The sequence below is a fragment of the Callorhinus ursinus genome, unplaced genomic scaffold (genome assembly GCF_003265705.2).
Source record: "Callorhinus ursinus isolate GAN/ISIS: 27379988/994484 unplaced genomic scaffold, GSC_fseal_2.0 scaffold29, whole genome shotgun sequence".
In the NCBI taxonomy this organism is placed as follows: Eukaryota; Metazoa; Chordata; class Mammalia; order Carnivora; family Otariidae; genus Callorhinus; species Callorhinus ursinus.
The window spans coordinates 10,690,228-10,717,063 of record NW_027397091.1 but is presented as its reverse complement, the minus strand read 5'-3'; the positions used below and the strand labels follow the sequence as shown (position 1 = coordinate 10,717,063).

General features: G+C 36.2%; 1 protein-coding gene across 1 annotated transcript in view; it reads left to right on the top strand.

Annotated features, from left to right (window-relative positions):
• Positions 1–26,836, top strand: part of TASP1 (taspase 1) — a 264,833-nt gene that overhangs the window by 45,240 nt on the left and 192,757 nt on the right. Inside the window, exon 7 of the mRNA XM_073878472.1 lies at positions 11,021–11,100. Within this exon, the coding sequence (XP_073734573.1) occupies positions 11,021–11,100 (80 nt within the window). The remainder of the gene's footprint in view (positions 1–11,020; positions 11,101–26,836) is intronic.

Here is a 26,836-nt window from a genome sequence, read left to right as displayed (position 1 = left end):
GTAGATGTTGAACCAACCTTGCAGCCCAGGAATAAATCCCACTTGGTCATGGTGAATAATCCTTTTAATGTACTGTTGGATCCTATTGACTGGTATTTTGGTGAGAATTTTTGCATCCATGTTCATCAGGGATATTGGTCTGTAATTCTCCTTTTTGATGGGGTCTTTGTCTGGTTTTGGGATCAAGGTAATGCTGGCCTCATAAAACGAGTTTGGAAGTTTTCCTTCCATTTCTGTTTTTTGGAACAGTTTCAGAAGAATAGGTATTAATTCTTCTTTAAATGTGTGGTAGAATTCCCCTTGGGAAGCCATCTGGCCCTGCGCTTTTGTTTGTTGGGAGATTTTTGATGACTGCTTCAATTTCCTTAGTGGTTATAGCTCTGTTCAGGTTTTCTATTTCTTCCTGGTTCAGTTTTGGTAGTTGGTAGGTCTGTAGGAATGCATCCATTTCTTCCAGATTATCTAATTTGCTGGCATATAGTTGCTCATAATATGTTCTTATAGTTGTTTGTATTTCTTTGGTGTTGGTTGTGATCTCTCCTCTTTCGTTCACAATTTTATTTATTTCGGTCATTTCTCTTTTCTTTTTGATAAGTTTGGCCAGGGGTTTATCAGTCTTGTTAATTCTTTCAGAGAACCAACTCCTAGTTTTGTTGATCTGTTCTACTGTTCTTTTGGTTTCTATTTCATTGATTTATGCTCTGATCTTTATTATTTCTCTTCTCCTGCTGGGTTTAGTCTTTATTTGCTGTTCTTTCTCCAGCTCCTTTAGGTGTAGGGTTAGGTTCTGTATTTGAGACCTTTCTTGTTTCTTGAGAAAGGCTTGTATTGCTATATACTTTCCTCCTAGGACCGCCTTTGCTGCATTCCAAAGATTTTGAACAGTTGTGTTTTCATTTTCGTTTGTTTCCATGAATTTTTTTAATTCTTCTTTAATTTCCTGGTTGACCCAATCGTTCTTAGTAGGATGCTCTTTAGCCTCCATGTACTTGAGTTCTTTCCAATTTTCCTCTTGTGATTGAGTTGTAGTTTCAAAGCATTGTGGTCTGAAAATATGCAGGGAATGATCCCAGTGTTTTGGTAGCAGTTGAGACCTTATTTGTGACCCAGGATGTGATCTATTCTGGAGAATGTTCCATGGGCATTAGAGAAGAATGTGTATTCTGTTGCTCTGGGATGGAATGTTCTGAATATATCTGTGACGTCCATTTGGTCCAATGTGTCATTTAAAGTCATTATTTCCTTGTTGATCTTTTGCTTAGATGATCTGTCCATTTCAGTGAGGGGGGTGTTAAAGTCCCCCACTATTATTGTATTGTTGTCAATGTGTTTCTTTTCTTTTATTATTAATTGGCTTATATAATTGGCTGCTCCCATGTTAGGGGCATAGATATTTACAATTGTTAGATCTTCTTGTTGGATAGACCCTTTAAGTGGATATAGTGTCCTTCCTCTTTTTTTACAGTCTTTGTTTTAAAATCTGATTTGTCTGATATAAGGATTGCCACCCCAGCTTTCTTTTGATATCCATTAGCATGGTAAATGGTTTTCCACCGCCTGACTTTCAATCTGGGGGTGTCTTTGCATCTAAAATGAGTCTCTTGCAGACAGCATATTGATGGGTCTTGTTTTTTTATCCAGTCTGTTAGCCTGTGTCTTTTGATTGGGGCATTTAGCCCATTTACGTCCAGGTTACCTATTGAAAGATAGGAATTTAGTGCCATTGTATTTCCTGTAAGGTGACTGTTACTGTATATTGTCTGTGTTCCTTTCCAGTCTATGTTACATTTTGGGTCTGTCTTTGCTTAGAGGACCCCTTTCAATATTTGTTGTAGGGCTTGTTTCGTGTTTGCAAATTCCTTTAGTTTTTGTTTGTCCTGGGAGCTTTTTATCTCTCCTTCTATTTTCAATGACAGCCTAGCTGGATATAGTATTTTGGCTGCATATTTTTCTCATTTAGTGCTCTGACTATATCATGCCAGCCCTTTCTGGCCTGCCAGGTCTCTGTGGATAGTTCTGTTGCCAATCTAATGTTTCTGCCATTGTAGGTTACATATCTATTCTCCCGAGCTGATTTCACGATTTTCTCTTTGTCTCTGAGATTCGTAAGTTTAATATTAGATGTCGGGGTGTTGACCTATTTTTATTGATTTTGAGGGGAGTTCTCTGTGCCTCCTGGATTTTGATGCCTCTTTTCTTCCCCAAATTAGGGAAGTTCTGTGGTATAGTTTGCTCCAGTATACCCTCTGCCCCTCTCTCTCTTTCTTCTGGGATTTCAATTATCCTTTTTTTTTTTAGATTTTATTTATTTATTCGACAGAGAGAGAGACAGTGAGAGAGAGAACACAAGCAGTGGGGAGTGGGAGAGGGAGAGGCAGCCTTCCCACAAAACAGGGAGCCTGATGCGGGGTTCGATCCCAGGACCATGGCATCATGATCTGAGCCGAAGGCAGAAACTTAACAACTGAGCCACCCAGGCGCCTCTGGGATTCCAATTATTCTAATATTGTTTCATCTTATGGTATCAGTTATCTCTCTAATTCTTCCCTCGTGATCCCGTAGTTTGTCTTTTTCTCAGCTTCTTTATTTTCCATCATTTGGTCTTCTATATCACTAATTCTCTCTTGTGCCTCATTTATCCTAGCACTTAGAGCCTCTATTTTTTATTGCACCTCATTAATAGCCTTTTTAATTTTGACTTGGTTAAATTTTAGTTCTTTTATTTCTCTAGAAAGTGTTTCTCTCATATCTTCCATGCTTTTTTCAAGCCCAGCTAGTGTCTTTAAAATCATCATTCGGAACAGTAGTTCTGACATCTTACTAATGTCCGTATTGGTTAGGTCCCTGGCAGTCTGTATTGCCTCTTGTTACTTTTTCTGAGGTGATGTTTTCCGTCTTGTCATTTTGTCCAGAGGAGAACAGATGAATGAGAGAACAAAATGCTAACAGGGTAACAGCCTCCCCAGAATATATACACTAAAGAAATCAGAAGAGACCTTAAACCAGGGGAACAGAAAAGGAAAGAAAGCAAAAAGAAAAAAAAAAAAGAAAAAGAAAAAGATAAAAAAAACAAACAAAAACAAACAACCAAAAAAAACCAGAATATGATCAAATATCAGGCTGGTGCATAGATCAGTGCCATACAGTAGATTTTGGGCGTATTTTGGTCTGTTATTAGAATGTGCCTCCCAAAATTTTAAAGAAAGAAAAACTTATATATGTCAGAAATAAGGATTAATATGATGAAGGGATGGACTGTGACTGTAAAGATGAAGATTATGAAAGAATGTATAAAGGAATTGATAAGATAAGAAATTGGTTGAAAAAAGAAAGAAGAGGATTTAAAAAAAAAAAGGGAGAGAATGTGATCAGTCAGCAGACTAGAACAAAGCCATACACTAGAGATTTAGGGTATATTTTGGTCTGTTAGAAGAAAGCGTATCCCAAAATTTTAAAGAGAGAACATTTACAACATATATATATATATAAATATATATGTATATATATATATATACACACCAAAAATAAGTTTAACTACTATGAAGGGAAAAAAAAATGACTCTAAAAATGAAAAATAAAAAAGATTTTTTTAAAAAAGAATTGATCAGATTTTGGTTGAAAAAGGGAAAAAGAAAAATTGAAAAAAAAATAAAACCAGTTATAAAAAAATTAACTTTGAAAGACTAAAGAATTATGGGAAAAAAGCCATTTATTCTGTGTGCAGTATTCTGCTAGCACTGGAGTTCTGCCATTCTCATTGATCAGTAAACTTGGTCTTGGCTGGCAGTTCTTGCTGATCTTTTGGGGGAGGGGCCTGTTCCTGTGGTTCCTAAATGTCTTTGCCGGAGGCGGAATTGTCCCTCCCTTGCCCCTCCGGGCTAAGTAATCTGCTTGGGTTTGTTCTCTGGAGGTTTTGTTCCCTGCAAGCTTTCTGTACAGCTTTGGAGGACGAGAGTGAAGATGGCGGCCTCCCAATCTCCGCCCTGGAGGAGCTGAGAACTTGGGGCCCCACTCCTCAGTGCGCCCTCAGAGAAAAGCAGTCACTCCCATCTCCCCGTCTCTGGCTGCATGCCCGTGCTCACTCGGCCTGTGACCAAGCTTTTCTATCTCTGGCACACCACCCCGTGTTGAGTCTCCAAACCCAGCAGATCTTTGGGGTGCACTCCCACACCGCTCCTCCTGGGGGAGCAAGGGGATTCTCCCTGGATCTGCTGCTTGTTGGGTCCCTGCTGGAAGAGCAGTGGCCCGAATGTGCTGCAGAGCCCACTCCTTGGCTCCATCTCTGCACCTGGCTTCCTTGCTCCGATACCTGGGTGCTCTGTTGCACTTAGGCACCCCTGGTCTTTTGACCCTGAGGGTCCTGAGACCACACTGTCGCAGTGAGGGTTCTGCCCCCCACTTAGCCACTGGAGTGTCTTCCGTCAGCAGAGCAGACTTCTAAAAGTTCCGATTTTGTGCTCCGCTGCTCTATCACTTGCTGCTGGTGGCTGACAGAGGCCCCCTCCCCCGCTGTCTATCCTCCCAAATATCGCCTTGGATTCACTTCTCCACACATCCTACCTTCCAGTAAGTGGTCATTTTTCTGTTTAGAGAGTTGCTGCTATCCTTTTCTTCAATCTCCTGTTGAGTTCGTAGGTGTTCTGAATGGTTTGATCCCTATCTAGTTGAATTCCTGGGACCAGACGAAATTTAGGTCTCCTGCTCCTCCGCCATCTTTCTCCTCCCCACCGGTCTGTAGTTTTCTTATAAAATCTTTGTTTTCAGTTTATTTTGCATCTGGATATGTAGGGAAATATACTTTATCAAATTTGGAATATGTTTTTGGCTATTAATTTTTCATATATATTTTCTGATTCCTATCCTTTAGGACTCCAGTTGTATGTGTATTTCACCTCTTGAAGTTGTACAGATCACTAAGAAATTATTTACTTTTTCCATTCATTTTTCTCTTTGTTTCATTTTGAATAGTTTCCATTGCTGTTTTCAAGTTCACTATTTTTCTACAATATCTAATCACTTGTTAATCACATCAAGTTTATTTTTCATCTCTGACATTGTAGACATCTTCAGAAGTTTGATTTTGTTGCAGCTTTAAAAAGTGTCTTCTATGTATCTACTTAACATGTTTAATCTTTCCTGTAGCTTCTTGAACATTTGAATAGAGTATAATAATTGCTAATATCTTTGTTTACTATTTACTCTCATCTTTGTCATTTCTGAGTTGTTTTCAATTGAAATATTTCTCTCCTCTTTATTGGGTGCATTTCCTTATTTGCATGCTTTGTAATTTTTTATTTCATTCAAGGCATTGTGAGTTTTATCTATTTGGTGCCAAATATTTCACAATTTTAATAAATATTCTTGAGCTTTATTCTAGGGTGTGGCTAAGTTATTTAGACCAGGTTCATCCTTTCAGGTCTTGCTGTATACTTTGTTACATGAAACTAGAGAAGCATTTAGCCTTGAGCTAATTTTGCTTTGCTATTGGGTAAAACTCTTTGGAGTACTATAACAGATGTACTTAGAATGAGGTTTCTTACTTTCACTGATGGGAACAGGAGCTGAGCTGTTCCTGTCCCTTTGTGAACTTGGGGCTTGTTTTCTCTAAAACTTTTGTGGTATTCTTTCCCAGGGCTTGGGTGATTTCCTATTACACATACACTCATCTCTATTCAGCTGAAGACAAGAGGGGACTGTGCAGATATCAGAGTCCTTTCTCTTTGCAGCTCTCTCCTCTCTAGTACTTTGCCCTGTGAACCCTGGCTGTCGGGGCTTTTCTGGATGCCCAGCTCTTTCTCTTCAACTGAGAAACTGCTGGGCTTTGCCTGAATTCTTTCTGTGCCATGGCCTGGAACCTGTCTAGGCAGTAAGCTGGGCCAGTCATAGGGTTTACCTTTTTTGTTTCCTTTCTCTCAAGGATCACTGTCTTTATGTTGCCTACTAATATCTGAAAACTATTGTTTTCTACATTTTGTTTGATTTTCAAAACAATTTCTTCAGGCAAGAGTGTAAATTTGTTCCCTGTTATTCCACCTTGTCCAGAAGCAGAAATCTCTCATATTCCTGGAAGTTTATTGTATACCTTCAGTAATTGAGAAAAAAATTCCTTGAGTGTCCTAAATAAACAAAACCAAATTTATCATGTTTTTACTTTGAGCTTATTTTCATATGACCCTAATAAGTCTAGTTATCTAATTTCTGTAATGATAATAGCTAACATTTGTTGCATTTGTACACTATATCATGCACTGTTTTATGTGTTTTGCATGCATTAGCTCATAAAAATTATACAATGATTTATGAAGAGAAGACACATTTTGCAGATAATGAAACTGAGTCCCACACTTGACCACTTTTAGGCTATTAGAAAAATTTGGAGTCCTTTCATATCACATTAGAAGCAGCAGATTAGAAGTAAAGGGAAAATGGAATCCTCTTATAATAATGAGAAGTAACTATTTACACCTATTTAATTATTCATTCATTTCCCCTTCACTCAGCAAATATTTATTGCTCATTATCTGTGTGCCAGGCATAAAGGTACAAAAACTGTCAAAGGCAGATGGAACACTTAGAAATCATGGTCCTCTGGTGTTATCTGTCACCACTGTATGGGGATGGCAAGGCATTACATACAATAGGTGTTTTTTAAGAGTTCTTTAAATAAAAAGTTCATTTAGCTGTATACCTTAGTTTTTGGTTATAGCCACCATGATGTTGTATTGTTTCAGTTTTGGTGTTTGGTCAGATTTGTAGAGTATTTGGTATCTTCATAAACTTGGTGGGACTACCATCATAACCTGTGTCACATTTACCCAAGTTTCTTTATTTATAAAAGTATAGCTTGAATCTTTCTTTTTCCATTATGATAGGGTACAGCTTTGATAAGCATTATCATTTAGAACAGGAATTGGCAAACTGTGGCTTATGGGCCAAATCTGGTCTGTTTGCTTTTGTAAATAAAGTTTTATTGGGACACAGCCTTACCCATTTGTATATGTATTGTCTATGGCTTGTGCATTGCAAAGGCCAAATAGAGTTGTTGCAAAAGAAACACTGTGGCTACAAAGCCAACCTATTTACTGTCTGGCCCTTTACAGAAGAACTTTGCTGACTCCTAATATAGAAGTTATAATTTTTGGAAATTATGTTTCTTTTGATGAGAAAGGAAAAGGTAGACAAAGATTGTTTTATGTTTAGTATAAATGAAATCTTAAGGTGCTCAATTAGACCTTAGGATTTTTTTCAGAGACATATTTAGTTTTTGGTACATTGTTTATTTTCAAGTTCTATTTAATCTATTATATTTCATAAATTCACTCAAATTTGTGCTACTTTTGTTGTATGAATGTGAAAAGACAAAAAAAAGACAATTCAAAAATGAAAGATTAAAAGAAACATAAGAGATCTATTAACTAATCAGGAGGTAGAGATTTAGATAGATTCCCATTTAAACCAAAGTTTAAATAACAAAATAACAATAATAGAAAACATTTTATAAGACAACCAGAAAAATGTGAACATTGATGAGATATATTTTGATTCTAAAGATTGTTCATTTTTTTATGTCAATTGCTTATGCTGAGGTTCTGTTTTTTAAGAAATAATTATTTATTTATTTATTTTTAAAAGATTATTTATTTGTCAGAGAGAGGGAAAGAGAGAGAGAGAGAGCACAAGCAGGGGAAGTGGCAGGCAGAGGGAGAAGCAGGCTCCCCACCGAGCAAGGAGTCTGATGTGGGACTCGATCCTAGGACCGTGGGATCATGACCTGAGCCGAAGGCAGATGCTTAACCGACTGAACCACCCATGTTTAAAAAGCCATTTTTCAAATGTAAAAAAATTAAAATTAAATTAAAAAAATCTTTTAAAGAGTTAAATTCTTACTATTTAGTTTGGTTGGTATATTATTTCCAAATACCACAAGTTCCCCTTTATTTTCACTTTATAAGCTTTAAATGATCAGTACCTACTAATTTGTCTTTCCTCAATTTTGTATATTTATGATGAATAAGGAAACGATAGGTAAAATAGATAGAAATCAGTTTTTAAGTCCAAAGAAACAGCTCTCATTTTCTCCTGTATCTTTTCATCCAGAATAACATATTTTGATTATTGGGATCTCTGAGCATTCTTGAGAGCTTTCTAAATCACAAGATGACACGTTTTTAGACTGATGATAAAGTCATGGTTCTTTGGAAATGGGTGGTTTGCCATCCATGAGGTTGCAGTTCACATCTCATATTTGCCCAAATAGCTCTTTCTAGGAGGCTTGGCTGTGCTAGCGTTGGCAGCAGCAGTTAGAGTACGGCTTGTTGAAGGTTTCAATCACCCCACCTCAGGGCTGCTCTCAGTAGAGTGTTGTTGCTTTTTGTTTTACATCATGTTGGACTTGTTTTCAGCATAACACAAGGAAAACGCTGTCCCTTAAGGAATTTTGACACCCTAGTTTATTACTATTTGTTTAGTATCTTGCCAATGTTTATTTGATGCTTAGTTTGCTTTAGGCACTGTCGCGAATGCCTGGATATATCAGTGAAAAAACAAAGATTCCCACTCTTATGAAGCTTGCGGTTTCTTTGGGGAAGATAGAAGTAAATAATAGATATAATATGTAAATTATAAAGTGTCTAGTACGTTAGAAGGTAGAAAAAAGAAAAATGTGGAAAAGAGCAAAATGGCAGGGATTGGGAGTCCTGGATAGGTAGTTGGGTACAGTTTTAAATAGGTCTCATTAAGGGGATACATTTGAGCAGATGAGGGAATTTACCATTTGGGAAATAAGGACGAGTGTGATAGAGGGAACATTCAGGGTGAAGGATTGAGACTGGAAGTTCTTTGGCATATTTGTGTTTTGGGGAGGCTGAAGTAGAGTAAGCCAGGGGGCAAGAAGACTAAGAGATGAGGTAAGGAGGGAGCAGAAAGGATCAGATCACTTGGGATTCTCATGAAAACTCCAGGTTTGTGCAGGTTTTGAGAAGAGGAATGTCATTGTCTGACTTGTGTTTTACAAGGATGTCAGTGGCTGGTGAGCATAGGCTGGGACAGGGAACAAAGCAAGGCATACATGAAAGTATGAGTCCATTGCAACAGTCCAGGTAACAGATGATGGTCGTTTAGACAAAGGTGGTAGCAGGAGAGGTGGTGAGAAATGGTCAGATTCTGGATATATTACAAAGGTAGAGTCTATGGGATTTCCTAACTTGATTGAGACAAAATTTCTCTAAAAGTTTTCTCCTTGGAGAGTCATTAAGACTGAAAGAAATGTGAATTGATACTGCATTTAATGTTCTAGAAAGTGATTTTTTTGGACATGTTAGTATCATGTAGCTTTTCAGAATTTTAAAATGATTTCAAAAGCACTTATATGCCATTTTGTGTGATTATTAACTACTAGACAGATCATTTTTGATAGTAAGGAAAGGTCAGATATTCAGTATTCTTATCCATAAGATGGCATTCAGATAGTCAACTTCCTGTGAATATTGTAAAATGCCTCAACTATTTTAAAAACTTGCATAGCAGCCAATGGCAAATTGATTTAATTTAAAAGCAATGACTGTTTAAGAAATGAAAAATAAAACTAAGAATGTTTTGTAAAATGCCATTGATTCCAGATACAGGGATTGAACCCAAGATGGCCAATGGGTGTGCTAAGATTTAGCTTCAAACTTCTCATCATTTAATATGTTACTTTGGCATCTCTTTTACATCTTCACAGGAAGAGAAGTTATTTCTTATATCACATTCCTTTTCTAGAAGAAGGAAGTGCTAAAAATGCCATCAGGACGGCTCAACTCGCATTCAAGTTTCTATTTCAGTTATTCTTCCATTTGAACTTTATGTGACAGCTTTTCTTTGCATATTCTATGCAGTGGTCTTCATTTGGTAGAAGAATAGGACAAACTGTTTTCTACTTTCAGAATCCTTTAGAATTTAAAAAATATGGAAGTTTGAAGGGGTAAAGTTTTTTATTCTTGTTGGCCCTCCTCTTTTTTCAATGCCTCCTACCTTTATGTATATTGGAAAGTAGTTATTGGACTTAAGTATTTAGTTTCTCACTAGAACTATTCGGATGTTTTTGAGTGGCTTCTTAGATTTTGTTTTGCTGGTCTTCTTCTTAACAAATGAATCTAAAGACTTCAATGTGCATTACTTTGAGTTTTAGTGTTGGAATGATTAGATGAACAGAAACAAAAAATAGGGAGTAGAAAACTAATGAGCAGGCACAAATTCAAGGAAACCCATTACTAGCTGGCTGAGATCTTTAAGAAGTTGGCTATGGAAGGAGATGAAGTGATTATTATGGTAACTGCTTGCTATTACTGTGTTAGGGAATGAATGGAGTGGTTAATTATCCTGAATGCTATTTGAAGTCTTTGAAAATAAGTTTTTTACAGTTAGCTAACAATATCCTTTTATTTACTTCTTTATGTTAAAACTTGCAGTTTAAGGCTTGAAAAATTACTTTTGGTACACACCATATACTTACCACAGTAGAAATGATCTGAGGGGCATACATACAGGTCATATGTGTATTTTTGTTGCACCAAGGCTTGCAAATGTAAGTACATCTCATTGTTTTGGGCATCTCTGGATGTACTCACTCATTTTGAGTAGATCCAGTTGTTACAGTAGGCAAAATTACCAAATCTGAAAACATTCACTGAAACTTTAATTCTTAACCTGATTAAATGGATCTTGTGACCATGATGATCCAAGATAAATCTTAATATTTTCCACTGGGAAATCAACTTTTTTTTACTTCTTATGTTGAATTTTGCCAATTTTTAGTTGGTGGTTATTGCAAATGAAATTGTACCATTTTCAATTGTAAAATTTCTAACTTGGGGAAAATTTTAAAATTTGGGGCCTATAGCCATATTATTATTTTGAAGTAAACCTAGAATTATATCTATATGCAAGACATTTTTTCATTTGCCTTACTGTATGATTTATATTTATTGAATATGAAGAAGATGAGACTGAATTTTTAAAAGAATAATTTTTCTGTTGTTAGCTTTTTAGTTGGAGAAGGAGCCTACAGATGGGCAGTAGATCATGGAATACCCTCTTGCCCTCCTAACATCATGACCACAAGTGAGTAAAAACTTTTCAAAATTAAGCTGTACTGGCATATATACCTGGAAGTGTTACATTGCTTTAATCCACATAGTACTCTGATATTTAAGAAAGGAAGCTTATATGTCAAAATATTTATAGTTAAAAGATACATAGAAAGTTATTTGATTTTAAGGCACTTTTATATTCCTGAGGATCCCCCCATTCTCATGCTTTTATAGAAGTATTGCTAAAGGATCCCTTTTAGGTTACTTAAAATAATTACTAACAATAAAATCTTAATACTACCCCCTCAGAGAGAGAGAAGAAAACACAGGTCAACATTTATCTGTCTTTGGCCTGAGGAGGGCTTTTCTGGGGACCAAGTGCAAGAGAAGGAAGAACAAAAGTGTAACTACGTAAGAGTTAAGACTGATAAAAACCACTTACCATAAATATGACAAAGTGATACATATCCTTAATCTATGAAAAGGTATATTAAAATAAAAACCACACAAATACAAATAATACCCCAAAAGAAAAATGATCAAAAGTCATAAATAGATAATAGAACATAACTAGTAGGGAAATTCAAGTGAGTACATGTTAAATTTGTTCCCTCCTAATTTGTGAAAGAGTTAAAAATACTGTATTACTGCTCATAAGTGTGTGATGAGATGAACATAATACACTGGAGGTACAAATATAAAATTGGCAGAAATTTTGGAGGACAGCTAAGTAATATAGAGCAAAGCCTGAAACTTACTCTGCTTGTAGGAACTTGACATTAGAAATATAGACAAAAATTTATGTAGTTCTCAATAAGCATTATTAAGAATATCAAAAAATTTGAAAAAAAATCTTACGTCCATCAGAGAGGAATGTAAGTAAATTATCATATGATGAAATGTTATGTAGTAAGTAGAAATTGTTATCAAGACTAATGTCTGATAATGATTAAATCTAATGACTTTGAAAAATGAAAACTGAGTTATAAATATATATGTGTGAATGTGTATTTTATGTCTTTTAAAAATGAAATTATAGCTATATATTTATGCATAAAAGACAAATATTGAAAACATATACTACTTGTTTTTTAAGTTAAATTTTTGTTTTCTATCATAGTCATCTATGACTATAAATAATCAAATGAAAAAATGGGGAATCATTAAATCCAAGGAGACCAAGTTGTATAAAAAAGAAATAATTATATATCATAGCAGGTATATAATAAAGTTCTTTTTTTTTTTTAAAGATTTTATATATTTATTTGACAGAGAGAGAGAGCGAGCACAAGCAGGGGGAGTGGCAGGCAGAGGGAGAGGGAGAAACAGGCTCCCTGCTGAGAAGAGTGCTGGACATGGGGCTGGATCCCAGGACTCTGGGGTCATGACCTGAGCTGAAGGCAGTTGCTTAATCGACTGAGCCACCCAGGCACCCCTAAGGATCAGTTCTTAATAATATTATATTCAAAGTGAGCACTCATGTAGCTGAACATTGTAATATAGGGAGACTGGAGGGAAGGGAAATACATGCATGGTAGGCAAACTGGGAGTATGAGAGTTCTAATTCTCATAGTCCCTACCACTAATTCTGTCTTAAAATCTCCCAGTGGAATTTATGTAGAGTTCTTATGTCACCCAGACAAATCTGGTCGTTGGATAGTTCCATTTTGTTTTTCCTTGGAGACATGCCACTTGGCACCTTCACGTCTAGAATGGGTGCTCAGTAAGCCTGCTGCATGACTGTCATCTCTGGTCTTTACCTCACCATCATTTTGGATTTCTTTTTCATCCCTCCAATATCAGGTTCTCTGTTTCCTGAATCTCATGTGTTTTTTCTCTCTTTTTTTATTCCCTTATTTGGTATAATCAAGACTAGAAATTGTTTTCCCTAGGTTTTGAAGAACTTGTTCTCTTATGTTCTAGTTTTCAGTCTTGCTGTTATGCATTTTGATTCCCAGTTTTTTGTGGTGTATTTTTCATTTTTGGAAAGAAGCCTTAATTCCTGTGTTCTTAATATTACAATGAAGCGTCTTAGAATGGGTCTTTTTTTATTCAATATGCCTGATACTTACTGAGTACTGAGTACTTTTAATCTGGAGATTCATGTGGTTTAGTTTTGGGGAAATTAAAAAAAATTGTATATTAATCTCATCCCTTATCTTTTCTCTATTTTATTTTTCTAATTTCTGTGAATTGGATGTTGGATCTTATGCTCCAATCCCTTATATCTCTTTCAATAATTATTTTTTCTCCTTTTTGAAATCTTTTTTGTCCTCCTGTCTCAGAAATGTCTTCAGTTTTATCTCCTAAACCTCCTACTTCTTTTTTTTTTAAATTCTACTTGAATAAATGCTTCAAGCAGAAGTTCTTTTTTTTTTTTTTTTTTAAGATTTTACTTATTTGTTTGACAGAGAGAGACACAGGAGAGAGGGAACACAAGCAGGGGGAGAGGGAGAAGCAGGCTTCCCGTGGAGCAGGGAGCCCAATGTGGGTTTCAATCCCAGAACCCTGGGATCACAACCTGAGCCGAAGGCAGATTCTTAAGGACTGAGCCACCCAGGTGCCCCTAAACCTTCTACTTCTTCTTCTTCTTCTTTTTTTTTTTTTTTTTAAAGATTTATTTATTTGTCAGAGAGAGAGAGCGCAGCGCACATGAACGGGGAGTGGCAGGCTGAGGGAGAAGCAGGAGCCTGATGGCGGGACTCGATCCCAGGACCCTGGGATCATGACCTGAGCCAAAGGCAGACCCTTAACCAACTGAGCCACCCAGGCGTTCCTAAACCTTCTACTTCTGATGAATTTGTAATTTTGGCTTTTATTTGTTTTAATTTCTAGGGATTCATCAATGACTAATACTTTTTTTTTTTTTTTTTACAAAAAAGAATAGTATTGACCTATAGTGAATTTGGGAGGAGAAATTATAACTATTATTTAGATTTAAAAAAAATTTAAATGCTGTCCTATATTGGGCACTTGCCTAATCCTCAATCAAACCTTTTTTGGTTTTGGGAGGGTATCATTGGTAGGTTTTTATTCCCTTTCAGTGTTCCAAAAGTTTTCAGAATGTCTTTCTCAGGTTTATTCTAAAATAATCTTCTACATAGTTTCTCACATAATATTTCATTCCCATATGTAGATGTGAATTTCTATCTGGTATTATTCCCTTCAGCTTAGAACAAGCATTTCTGATAATGTGGTAGGTCTAATGGTGAAAAATCAGCTTGTTATCTGAAAAAATCTTGTAAAGATTTTTTTTTTTTTTTTATTCACGAAAGACGTGAGAGATAGAGATAGAGAGAGAGAGAGAGAGGCAGAGGGAGAAGCAGGCTCCCAAGGAGCAGGGAGCCCGATGCGGGACTCGATCCCAGGACCCTGGGATCACGACCTGAGCCAAAGGCAGATGCTTAACCATCCGAGCCACCCAGGCGCCCCTGAAAAAATCTTTATTTTGCCTTTACTTTTGAAATATAATTTCTTGTTGGATACAGACTTCTACATTGTCAGGTTTTTTTTTTTCTTTTAGCACTTTTTTTCCTTTTTTTATTGTGGTAAAAAATATATAACATAAAATTTACTATTTTAACAGTATTTAAGTATATAATTCAGTGGTACTGTGTACATTCAGTGTTGTATAACTGTCACCACTATGCATTTCCATAACTTTTTTGATCATCCCAAGCAGAAAACTCTGTACCTGTTAAACTACCCATTCCCCCTTCTCTCTAGGCCCTGGTAGCCTTTATTCTACTTTCTTTCTCTATGACTTTGTCTGTTCTAGGTAGCTCCTTAATCATACAGTATTTGTCATAGACTGGTTTTTAGTCTTTGTGAAAGTGAGTCTATTTCAGTTTTGTTCTTAAACTTAGAGTTAAACTTTAGTACTAGCCTGTGGTCTTTCTTCCTAAGATACGGCCTTTCTAGGGTTTTATTCAAAAGTCTCAAACTTGAAACTTTTGTCTCTTCTACAGTAAGTATCTCTCAAAATCTGTGTCAGCTTTTCATCTGTTATTTTCCTCACTAAACTCTATGGAATCTTGCATCTTGTATGAACAGTTAAGGGCTTATTCAAGAATTTGAAGGGATGTTTACATAGATTTGGGGGCTTCCCTTTTTTTGTGTATGTGGCTTTCTCCTTACCAGGATTCCTCCCTCAATTTCTGGTTGCTTCAGTAGCCACAAACACTTTCATCTCCATCCGGCAAGACTGTAGTTTTCGATTTGAGATCTTTTTATTGTGCATCTACAGTTTTGACTGTAGTACCTCATGGGGAAAGCTGTATGAATGTGGATCTCACCCAGTATGTTTCTTTTCTTTCCGTGGTTGAATCCTCTCCTATTTCTGCCAGCTTTTTGTTACTAGCCTTCAAATAGCTTTTTTTTTTAATTAAAGAAATTCTGACTAGAATTTGTAATTGTTATTGGTCTGTGGGTTAGTCTTATATAAGCTACTCTATTACCAGGAGCTGGAACCTATGTTTTGTAAATGTGTACTATTAACAGCTATAATAATATGAATAACAAATATAAATTAAAAAATATAACAAATTTCACATTATAAAAGAGAGTTGATTACTTAAACATTGTATTTGTTACTCTTTAATTGTGTGGTACAGGAATATATTACCTTTTTAAAAATTAGAGCATTATACATAAACCTAACCTTCTTCTTTACTTCTCTTCTCAGCCCCAGCCTCTCCTGTCCACTCCCATAGCCACACTTATTTGTTGAATTTACTTGTTTCTGTGTCAACAGAAATGCTGGAATGTGTAGTAGTATTTTTGTTAGTTTTAGATAAATGGTATCATACTCTATAGTATCTTTAGTAAGTTTTTAGATAAGTGGTATCATTATATGATACTTCTAATTTTTTGTCAGTCAGCAAAATATTTTGAAATCTCTCCATGTTGATATATATAGATCAATTAATTTTTAAACTGCTGAATAGCATTTATCGTATTTATTTAGCTATTTCTCTTTGATGGGCATTCAGGTTGTTTCTAGGTTTTGCCATTAACATTGATGATTTCACAAATATTCTTGTACATATCCCTTTGTACTTAAGTGTTTTATTTGTTTATCTAGGTGGAAGTAGATTTGCTGAATCAGAATGTATGTTTATCATTATGCTGGCTATTTGCGTTTCCCCTCTCAAGACATTTACTCTCTGTCTACTTTTGGGAAGTCTGTCTTTGTAAAGCTGCTGCCATTATTGACCACATAGTAGCTCAGAGTATACGCTTTAGAGGCATATATCTTTGTGTGACATGGACAAGTTACCTCCAAGAAACTTTTCTTATGGACAGATTGTGATTACTTGAGATAATGTATAAAGAATTCTTATTCCAATTTGCACATAGAAACACTCAAATGTTAATATAATTCTTACTGTTAATAATATGATATGAAAATGTCCTGGTGATGTGATTTCATCAGAATTTAATAGGTCTAGCTCTTTAGCACTGACTTGTGATTTTAGTGATTGATCCAATCTGGAGTTAGGTGTAACCATTAGAGCAGTAGTTCTCAACTTTGGCTGCATATTAGAATCCCTAGAGAGCTTTGAAAAACTCTGAAGCCCTGGCTGCATCCAAAGTCAGCTACTCTGTAGCTGACACCCAGGCATCTGAAGTTTTTGAAGTTTTGCAGGTAATTTCAATGTACATTCAATTTTAACAATGCCTGGGACAAAGCTTGTACCTGCTTTTGAGTTCTTCCAGAAGATTCATTAAAGTTGAAATTGAAAGGAAAATAATTTTGTTGTTTCTTGGTAAAGGCCAACCTTGAGTAGTTTGTGCTACAAAGTTGCTACCATCTCTTCTTTAATTTCAGCTGTTTTATGCTTTGAATGGACCTAAGGTATATGTTTAAATATAAGTAAAGAGTAGATTGCAGACATTGTTCTATCCTATCAATTTATGGGTGTGATTCTGCCATAAGGAATCCTATTTTCTTTTCTTTTGACTGGATTCTGTTCTTACAGCTTTCCTGCCTTTGAGTAGGATACTTTGAAAGACAACATGATTGATAAAACATTTTGTGTACTAATTTAGAATTTTATTGTAGCTGGTATGTGATACTTCGCTCTTAAATATGGCCAGTTATGCTGTTTTAAGTTTTTCCCCCCTACACTTTTTATTTATCTTTTATTTCAAGTATTTTATTTTTTTTATTATGTTCAGTTAGCCACTGTATAGTACATCGTTAGTTTTTGATATAGTGTTCAATGATTCATTAGTTGCATATAACACCCAGTGCTCTGTTTTAAGTTTTTAATTTTTAGGTAATTATAAATTCACATGCAGTTGTAAGAATTAATAGAGAGAGATCCCTATGGATCCTTTGCTCAGTTTCCTCCAGTGGTAATAATCTTGTAAAACTATAGTGCAATATTACATTTGGGATATTGACATTGATTTAGTCAAGATACAGAACACTTCCATCTTTACAAGAATATCTCAATTTGCCTTTTTATAGTCATACCCACTCACCTCCATGCCTTCCTTAACCCCTGGCAGCCACTGATCTATTCTCCATTAGTATAATTTTGCTCTTTCAAGAATGTTATATGAATGGCATCATTCACTATATAACCTTTTAGGAACCAGCTTTTTAATAATTCACTATAGTTCTCTGGAGAGTCATTCAGGTGGTTGTATTTATTAATAGCTTGTTCCATTTTATTGCTAAGTAATCCATGCTATGGGTGTACCACTGTTTGTTTAACCATTTACCTATTGAAAGACATCTGGATTGTTTCTAGTTTAGGGCTGTTATAAATAATGCTGCTATAAACATTTGTGTACATTTTTTTCTGTACTTCTTTTTGAATGTTTTGACAAAATATACATAACATAAAATTTATCATCTTAAACATTTTTTAGTGGTACTGTTCAGTGGCCTTAAGTGTACTCACATTTTTGTGCAACCATCACTACCATCCTTCTATAGAACCCTTTTTATCTTGCAAAACTAAAACTACTTATTAAACAGTAATTGCCTCCACTTAATCCCTGGCAACTTAGCCCCAGGCAACCACCATTCTGATCTCCATCATTAAAATTTGACTACTGTAGATACCTCATATAAGTGGAACCATACATTATCTGTCCCTTTATGATTGGCTTTTTTCACTTAGCATGATGTCCTCAAGGTTCATCCATGCTGTAGAATTTGTCAGAATTTCTTTTTAAGGCTGTGGGGCACTTGGGTGGCGCAGTCAGTTAAGCATCCAAGTCTTAATCTCAGTCCAGGTCTTGATCTCAGGGTTGTGAGTTCAAGCTCTGCATTGGGCTCCACACCTAGTGTGGAGCCTACTTAAAAAAAAAAAAAAAGAATTTCTTTATAAGGCTGAAAAATATGCCACAATATATATACCACATTTCATTTATCCATTTACCTATTGATGGATACTTAGGTTGCTGCAAGCCTTTGGCCACTGTGTATAATGCTGCTATGAACACGGATGTACAAATATCTGTTAGAATCCGTGCTTTCCATCCTTTTGAGTACTAAGAAATGAAATTGCTGGATTTATGGTAATTCTATTTTCAGTTTTTGGAAGGACCACTATACTGTCTTCCATAGTGGCAACACCATTTTAAATTTCCACTAGTAGTGCACAGGGGTTCCAGTTTCTCCATATCTTTACCAACACTTGCTACCTATTTATTTTCTTCAAATAATAATCATTCTAATGGGTGTGAAGTGGCATTTCATTGTGGTTTTGGTTTGTATTTCCTAATGATTATGATGTTAAACATTTCTCATGTGCTTATTGGCCATTTGTATATCTCCTTAAATGTCTCCCACAGGGGAAAAAGAGATAAGTTGAAGGTGGGGAAAAAGCACCAGCCTTTTAAATTCCCTGGAAGTCAGTTCATCTGGAGAGGGAGGGCAGAAGATATGCCTGCCTCTCTGTCTGCACTTTGTGACCAAGAAGCAATCAGAGCATATCCTAGTATCTGGAGGACAGGGTCTTTATTTCCCAAGCTGGCTCTCACAGGCTGTGTGCAGTCTGCTCTAGGAATACATACATGGTTGTCTGCCAAAGGGATGGGGATGGGGAATGGGTAGATGCTACTGCAGTAAGAACTGAAATTAACCCCAAGTAAGGACAGTTTACTTCAAGCCTTCCTTTGAAAGTAACAGCCTTAAATAGACTCCAGAGTTCCATAACATTTGCATTAGATTCTGGCAGGCCAGTTATTTAGGTGGGGAGATGGATTCCTGGCATTTCCTACTTGGCCATCTTCTCTCTAACTCCGTCTTATTAGTTTTGTATTATATCATTCTGATTTAAGTATATTAATCCTGTCTCATAGCTATTTGCATATACTTAAAAAATTTAAATAAGTTATCATTACCTTTATATATGATGTCTTTTGCCTTATGGGCATTTTAAATCTTATGTGATTATTATTAGTCAATCATCATTTTAACAGATTCTGTTAACATTTTATAACATTTGATAACATTTTATGGAAAATCTTCTACTTTAAAACCAATTAAACTAAAAAATAAAGTCTCTCTCCAAAAAACCTGATATTTATGCCTATATTGTTGTGTGATGGTTTAACTTTTTTGGGCCTCGTTTTTTTAGATTTTATATATTTAAATCATTAATACTTTAACATTTCATTTTTATGTGTAGTATGAGGTAGGAATCTAATTTATTTTTCCAAATAGATAACGTTATGCCAAGACAGCTTATTGAATAACATATTCATTTCCTACTGGTATAAAATATCACTATTTCTCAAATTCCATTAGAATATACATGAATTTTTTTCTGAATTTGATGGTTAATTCTATTAGCTTTCTTTTTTTGGTTCATTTCTATGTCATTACTACAGTATTGTTTTCAGACTTCATGATTAGTTTATTATTGGATATTTTGCAATTTTGGTTGGTATTGTAAATAATATCATTCTCCATTTTGCTTCTTTAACCTATTTATTGTGAACTCTTGAAGACATACCTCCTGTAGGTAGACAGTTATGTTGGTGTTATAACATACTTAAAAGTGTTCTTGTACATAGATTGTGTCAGCTGGCTTTCTCTAGATACATGCACTGTAGTAGAATTGCTGGATCAGTGTCTTCCTGTCTTCATCTTTAGCAGATGATGCCAAATTATTTTTGAAAATGTTTTTTGCCAATGAATATAATTGTATTTCATATATGTATGTTTGTGTATATGTGCATATGTGTATGTATGCACTACTAAACCCTTTTATTAATCTATAGATTTATCTGTAGATTCTGGTTGATTCCTAAATTCATAAGCACATCATTTGTGAATAATGGTAGTTTTCTTTCTTTCTTTTGAATCTTTATCCTGGTTTTCTTCCCTTTTATGTTGATGAAGGATCATCAGTACAGTTTAATAGAAGCAATGATAATTGGACATGTTTAAGTATAGTGCATTTGATTGAAAATTCAGTTATATGTTATATTTGGGAGCTTTATTTGGCAAGATTTAAAAATTGTGAATGAATTTAATATATTTTTGTTTATTAAGAGGACATTAATTTTTTTTAATTTAAATTCAGTTAGCCAACATATAGTATATCATCAGTTTCAGATGTAGTGTTCAATGATTCATCAGTTGCATATCACACCGAGTACTCATCATATCATGTGCCTTCCTTAATGCCCATCACCCAGTTACCCAGTCCCCCCACGCACCTCCCCTTCCGCAACCCTCAGTTTGTTTCCCAAAGTCAAGAGTCTCTCGTGGTTTGTCTCCCTCTCTGATTTCTTCCCAAATCATTCAGTTTTCCCTCCCTTCCCCTATGATTCTCTGTGCTGTTTCTTATATTCCACATATGAATGAAGCCATATAATTGTCTTTCTCTGCTTGACTTATTTCACTTAGCATAATACCCTTCAGTTCCATCCACATCCGTATAAATGGAAGGTATTCATTCTTTCTGATGGCTAAGTAATATTCCATTGTATATATGAACCATGTCTTCTTTATCCATTCATCTGTTAAAGGACATCTCGGCTCCTTCCACAGTTTGGCTATTGTGGACATTGCTGCTATGAACATTGGGGTTCAGGTTTCCCTTCTTCTCACTACACCTGTATCTTTGGGGTAAATACCTAGTAGTGCATTTGCTGGGTTGTAGGATAGCTCTATTTTTAATGTCTTGAGGAACCTCCATACTGTTTTCCAGAGTGGCCGTGCCAGCTTGCATTCCCAACAACAGTGTAGGAGGGTTCTTCTTTCTCTACATTCTCACCAACACTTATTGTTTCCTGTCTTGCTAGTTTTTGCCATTCTAACTGGTGTAAGGTGGTATCTCATTGTAGTTTTGATTTGTATTTCCCTGATGCCAAGTGATGTGCAGCATTTTTTCATGTGTCTGGCCATTTGTATGTCTTCTTTGGAGAAAAGGAGGACACTGGGGAGGAGGGAAGCAAGATGGCAGAGGAGTAGGCGACCTCGTTTCGACCAGTCCCTTGAATTGAGCTGGATATCTACCAAACCATCCTGAACACCCACAAAATCAGCCTGAGATGTAAAGATATATCTGGATCTCTACAAGCAGAAAAATGCCACCAGATGGTAGTGGTGGCTACCGACCGCTCTTGATTTTCCTAGGATGTATCTTGCCTGGGTTGTGATTGATATTTTGGACTCTGTACATTCCCTCAACCATCCCTCAACAGAGTGACTAGGAGGAGGAAATCCCAACAAAGAAAAGAACCAAAGACAATGCCCTCTGCCACTGGATTAATAGATATGGATATAAGAAAGATGTCAGACATAGAATTCAGGGTAGCACTTATGAAGTCATTAGCTAGGCTTGAAAAAAGCATTTGTGACAATATAGAATCTCTAAGGGCAGAAATGAGATCTAATTGCACTGAACTTAAAAATGCTATGAAAGAGAAGTGGTCTAAACTTGGGATACTCTTAACAGCTAGGGCAGATGAGAAAGAAGAACGAATTAATGATCTAGAAGATAAGCTGATAGAAAGGAAGGAAGTCAAGGAGGATAGGGATAAAAAACTAGAAGCCCATGAGATGAGTGACACCATGAAACGTTCCAAAGTCAGAATTATTGGGATCCCTGAGGTGGTGGAGATAGAGGATTGGAAGGTACACTTGAGCAAATCATAGCTGAAAACTTCCCTAATCTGGGGAAGGAAACAAGCATTCATGTCCAAGAGGCAGAGAAGACCCTTCCCAAGACCGATAAAAATAGACCAATTCTCCGGTATATAATACTAAAACTAGCTAATCTTAGAGCCAAGGCAGCTATCCTGAGAGCAGCTAGGGGGAAGAGATTTCTTACCTATGGAGGGAGGAACATCAGAATAATGTCAAACCTGTCCACAGATACCTGGCAAGCCAGAAAGGGCTGGCAAGACATAATCAGGGTACTAAATGAGGAAAACATGCAACCAAGAATACTTTATCCAGTAAGGCTGTTATTCAGAATGGATAGAGAGACAAAGAGCTTCCAGGATGGGCAGAAACTGAAAGAATATGTGACCAACAAGCCAGCCCTGTAAGTAGTAATAAAGGGGGATTCTATAAAAGTAGAAAGACCCCAAGAGTAACATAGACCAGAAATTTACAATCTATAAAAATGGGCTTTACAGGCAACATGATGGCACTAAATTCATATCTTTCAGTAGTTACTGTTAACATGAACAGCCTAAATGCTCCCATGAAATGGCACAGTGTTGCAGATTGGATACAAAGACAGGACCCATCCACATGCAGTCTCCAAGAGACTTATATGGAACCTAAAGACACATCCAGATTGAAAGTGAGGGAGGGGATGGAGAACCATTTATCATGCCAACAGACCTCAAAAGACTGGGGTAGCAATTCTCATATCAGACAAATTAGATTTTAAAGCAAAGATTGTAGTAAGAGATGTAGAGGGATACTATATCATACTTAAAAAGGGTCTATTCAACAAGAAAACCTAAAAGTTGTAAATATCTATACCCTCAGCATGGAGCAACCAACTACATAAGCCAGATGTTAACCAAAATAAAGAAACATGTTGATAATAATGCATTAATAGTAGGAGATCCTAACACTCCACTCTCAGCAATGGACAGATCATCTAAGCAGAAGATCAACAAAGAAACAAGAGCTTTGAAGGACATGTTGGACCAGATGGACTTCATAGATATGTGCAGAACATTCCACCCTAAAACAACAGATGCTCATTCTTCTCGAGCACACGTGGAACTTTCTCTGGAACAGACCACATACTAGGTCACAAATCAGGCTTCAACCGATACCAAAAGATTGAGATTATTCCCTCCGTGTTATCAGACCACAATGCCTTGAAACTGGAATTCAATCACAAAAAAATTTGGAAGGAATTCAAACATGTGGAAATTAAAAAGCATCCTACTAGATGCTTTTTAGAATGATTGGGTCAACCAGGAAATTAAGGAAGAACTTAAACAATTCATGGAAACTAATAAGAATGAAAACACATCAGTCCAAAACCTATGGGATACTGCAGAGATGGTCCTTTCAGCAATGTGGCAGAATACAAAATCAAAACCACAATGAGATACCACCTTACACCAGTTAGAATGGCAAAAATTAACAAGACAGGAAACAACAAATGTTGGCGAGGATGTGGAGAAAGGGGAACCCTCTTACACTTGGTGGTAATGCAAGCTGGTACAACCACTCAGGAAAACAGTATGGAGGTTCCTCAAGAAGTTAAAAATAGACCTACCCTAGACCCAGCAATTGCATTACTAGGTATTTACCCCAAAGATACAGAAGTAGTGAAAAGAAGGGGCACATCCACCCCAATGTTCATAGCAGCAATGTCCACAATAGCCAAACAGTGGAAAGAGCCAAGATTCCCTTCAACAGATGAATGGATAAAGGAGATGTGGTTCATATATTCAACGGAATATTACTCAGCCATCGGAACAATGAATACCTACCATTTCATCAACATGGATGGGACTGGAGGGTATTATGCTCAGTGAAATAAGTCAGTCAGAGAAAGAAAATTATCATATGGTTTCACTCATACGTGGAATATAAGAAATGGTATGGAGGACTGTAGGGGAAGGGATGGAAAACTGAAGGGGGAGAAATCAGAGAGGGATACGAACCATAAGAGACTCTGGACTTCGGGAAAACAAACAGGGTTTCAGAGGGGAGGTGGGTGGGGGAATGGGGTCTCTGGGTGATGAGTATTGAGGGTACCTGTTAGGATGAGCACTGGGTGTTATACACAACAAATGAATCATTGGACACTACATCAAAAACTAATGATGGCTAACTGAACATAATTAAAAAAAAAAAGAAAAGGAGGACATTAATTTGTTAGTCCAATGAATTATATTGATTTTTTAAATGTTAAAACAATCATATTTCTTGTATTTATCACATACTATATTATGAAAGAACTTAATTTTTTTTTCTTTTGCCCTAGTTGCCATATATTTACTTGCATGTGTTAACAGCCCCACAAAAGACTGTGGTTCATTGGCCTTTTTATTTTAAAGAAATGGCACTCCAAATCTAGTAATGCTTGCTGCCTTGAAGTCTACTTGTTTGATATTAAAATAACTGTAGGGATGCCTGGGTGGCTCAGTCAGTTAAGCATCTGACTCTTGATTTTGGCTCAGGTCATGATCTCAGGGTCATGAGATTGAGCCCGACATTGGGCTCCACACTGGGTGTAGAGACTGCTTAAGATTCTCTCTCTCCCTCCCTCTGCCCCTCCCCTCCACTTGCACTCTATATCTCTAAAAAAAAATAAATAAATAAAAGAATAACTGCTTCCTTTGGTTAGTGTTTGCATGTATATCTTCTTTTTGTTTTCAATCTTTGTGTGTGTTCTTATATTTAAGATGTGTCTCTTAGAAGCATCATATATATATATATAATTTTTTGGGGGGTGATCTTTGTATTTTAATTTTTGCATTTAGTCCATTTACATTTAATTCAATTACTCATATATTTGGATTTGAATCTACTCTTTTACTCTTTGTTTCTTATTTGTCCCACATGGTCTGTGCCTCCTTCTATATCTCATTTCTTGCCTTCTTTAGTATTATTTTCTATCATTATATTTTCTTTTTTATTAGTATGTTTGTATTACCTTTTTTTTTTTCTCCCAGAGAAAGAGAGAGAGAGAGAGTGCGAGGGGAGGGGCAGAGGGAGAGGGAGAGAGAATCTCAAGGAGGCTATACACCTAACATGGAGCCTGACATGGGGCTTGATCTTACAACCTTGGGATCATGACCTGAGTCAAAATCAAGAGTCAAATGCTTAACTGACTGGGCCAGCCAGACGCCCCTGTATTGCCTTGTTTTACCATTCTCTTTGAATTAAACTAGAAATTTCAACATACATATTGACTTAATGAAAGTCTATTAGAAAATAGTACTTTTACCACTTCTCAGACAGTGCAAGGACTGTATAATACTTGAATGAACTACATTTAACATCTTCCCAGCTTTTGTGTTTAAATTTCAAAACTCAGTATGTATTTAAAACAGTGGGAGGCATTATTATTTTATAACAGTCAATTTTCATTTAGGTTTGCCTATTTACTTTTTCCTTTGCATTTAATTCCCTCCACTTTTTTTTCTTTTCTGCTTCCACTTTGTATTATTTTCTCTGTTTCTGAAGAACACACATTAGTATTTTCATTAGTACAGGTCTTGTTGGCGATGAATTTGCTCATTCTTGTTTATATAAAGCTATTTTTATTTTTTTAAAAGATTTTATTTTTTTATTTGACAGGGAGAGAGAACACAAGTAGGCAGAGTGGCAGGCAGAGAGAGAGGGAGAAGCAGCCTCCCTGCTCAGCAGGGAGTCCGATGTGGGGCTCGATCCCAGGACCCTGAGATCATGACCTGAGCCGAAGGCAGACGTTCAACCAACTGAGCCACTGAGGCACCCCTAAAACTATTTTTATTTTGCCTTCATTTTTGAAGGATATTTACACTGAATATAGTGTTCTGAATCAGCAGATATTTCTTTTCAGCTACTGGTAATTAGTCTACTGTCTTAGGCTTCAATTTTTTGCTGTTGAAAAGCCTGCTGTCATTTTAACTGCCACTTAATTGAAGGTAACCTGTTTTCTCTTGCTATTTTTAGACTTTTCTATGTCACTGTTCTTATTCTTTTTTACTTAATGTATCTTGTTATGAACTTTTATGATTTTAATTTAATTTATGGATATTGTTTAGAATTATTATTGGTAGATTAGTGGCTTTTATTTATTTTCTTAAACTTTTTTTTTTATGTTATGTTACTCACCATACATTACATCATTAGTTTTTGATGTAGTGTTCCATGATTCATTGTTTGTGTATAACACCGAGTGCTCCATTCAGTACGTGCCTTCCTTAATACCCATCACTGGGCTAACTGATCTGCCCAACCCCTCCCTTCTAAAACCCTCAGTTTGTTTCTCAGAGTCCATAGTCTCTCATGGTTCGTCTCCCCATCTGATTCCCCCCCTTCATTTGTCCCTTCCTACTGTCTTTTTTTTTTAACATATAATGTATTATTTGTTTCAGAGGTACAGGTATGTGATTCATCAGTCTTATACAATTCACAGCACTCACCATAGCACATACCCTCCCCAATGTCTATCACCCAGCCACTCCATCCCTTCCACCCCCACCACTCCAGCAACCCTCAGTTTGTTTCCTGAGATTAAGAATTCCTCATATCAGTGAGGTCATATGATACATGTCTTTCTCTGATTGACTTATTTCACTCAGCATAATACCCTCCAGTTCCA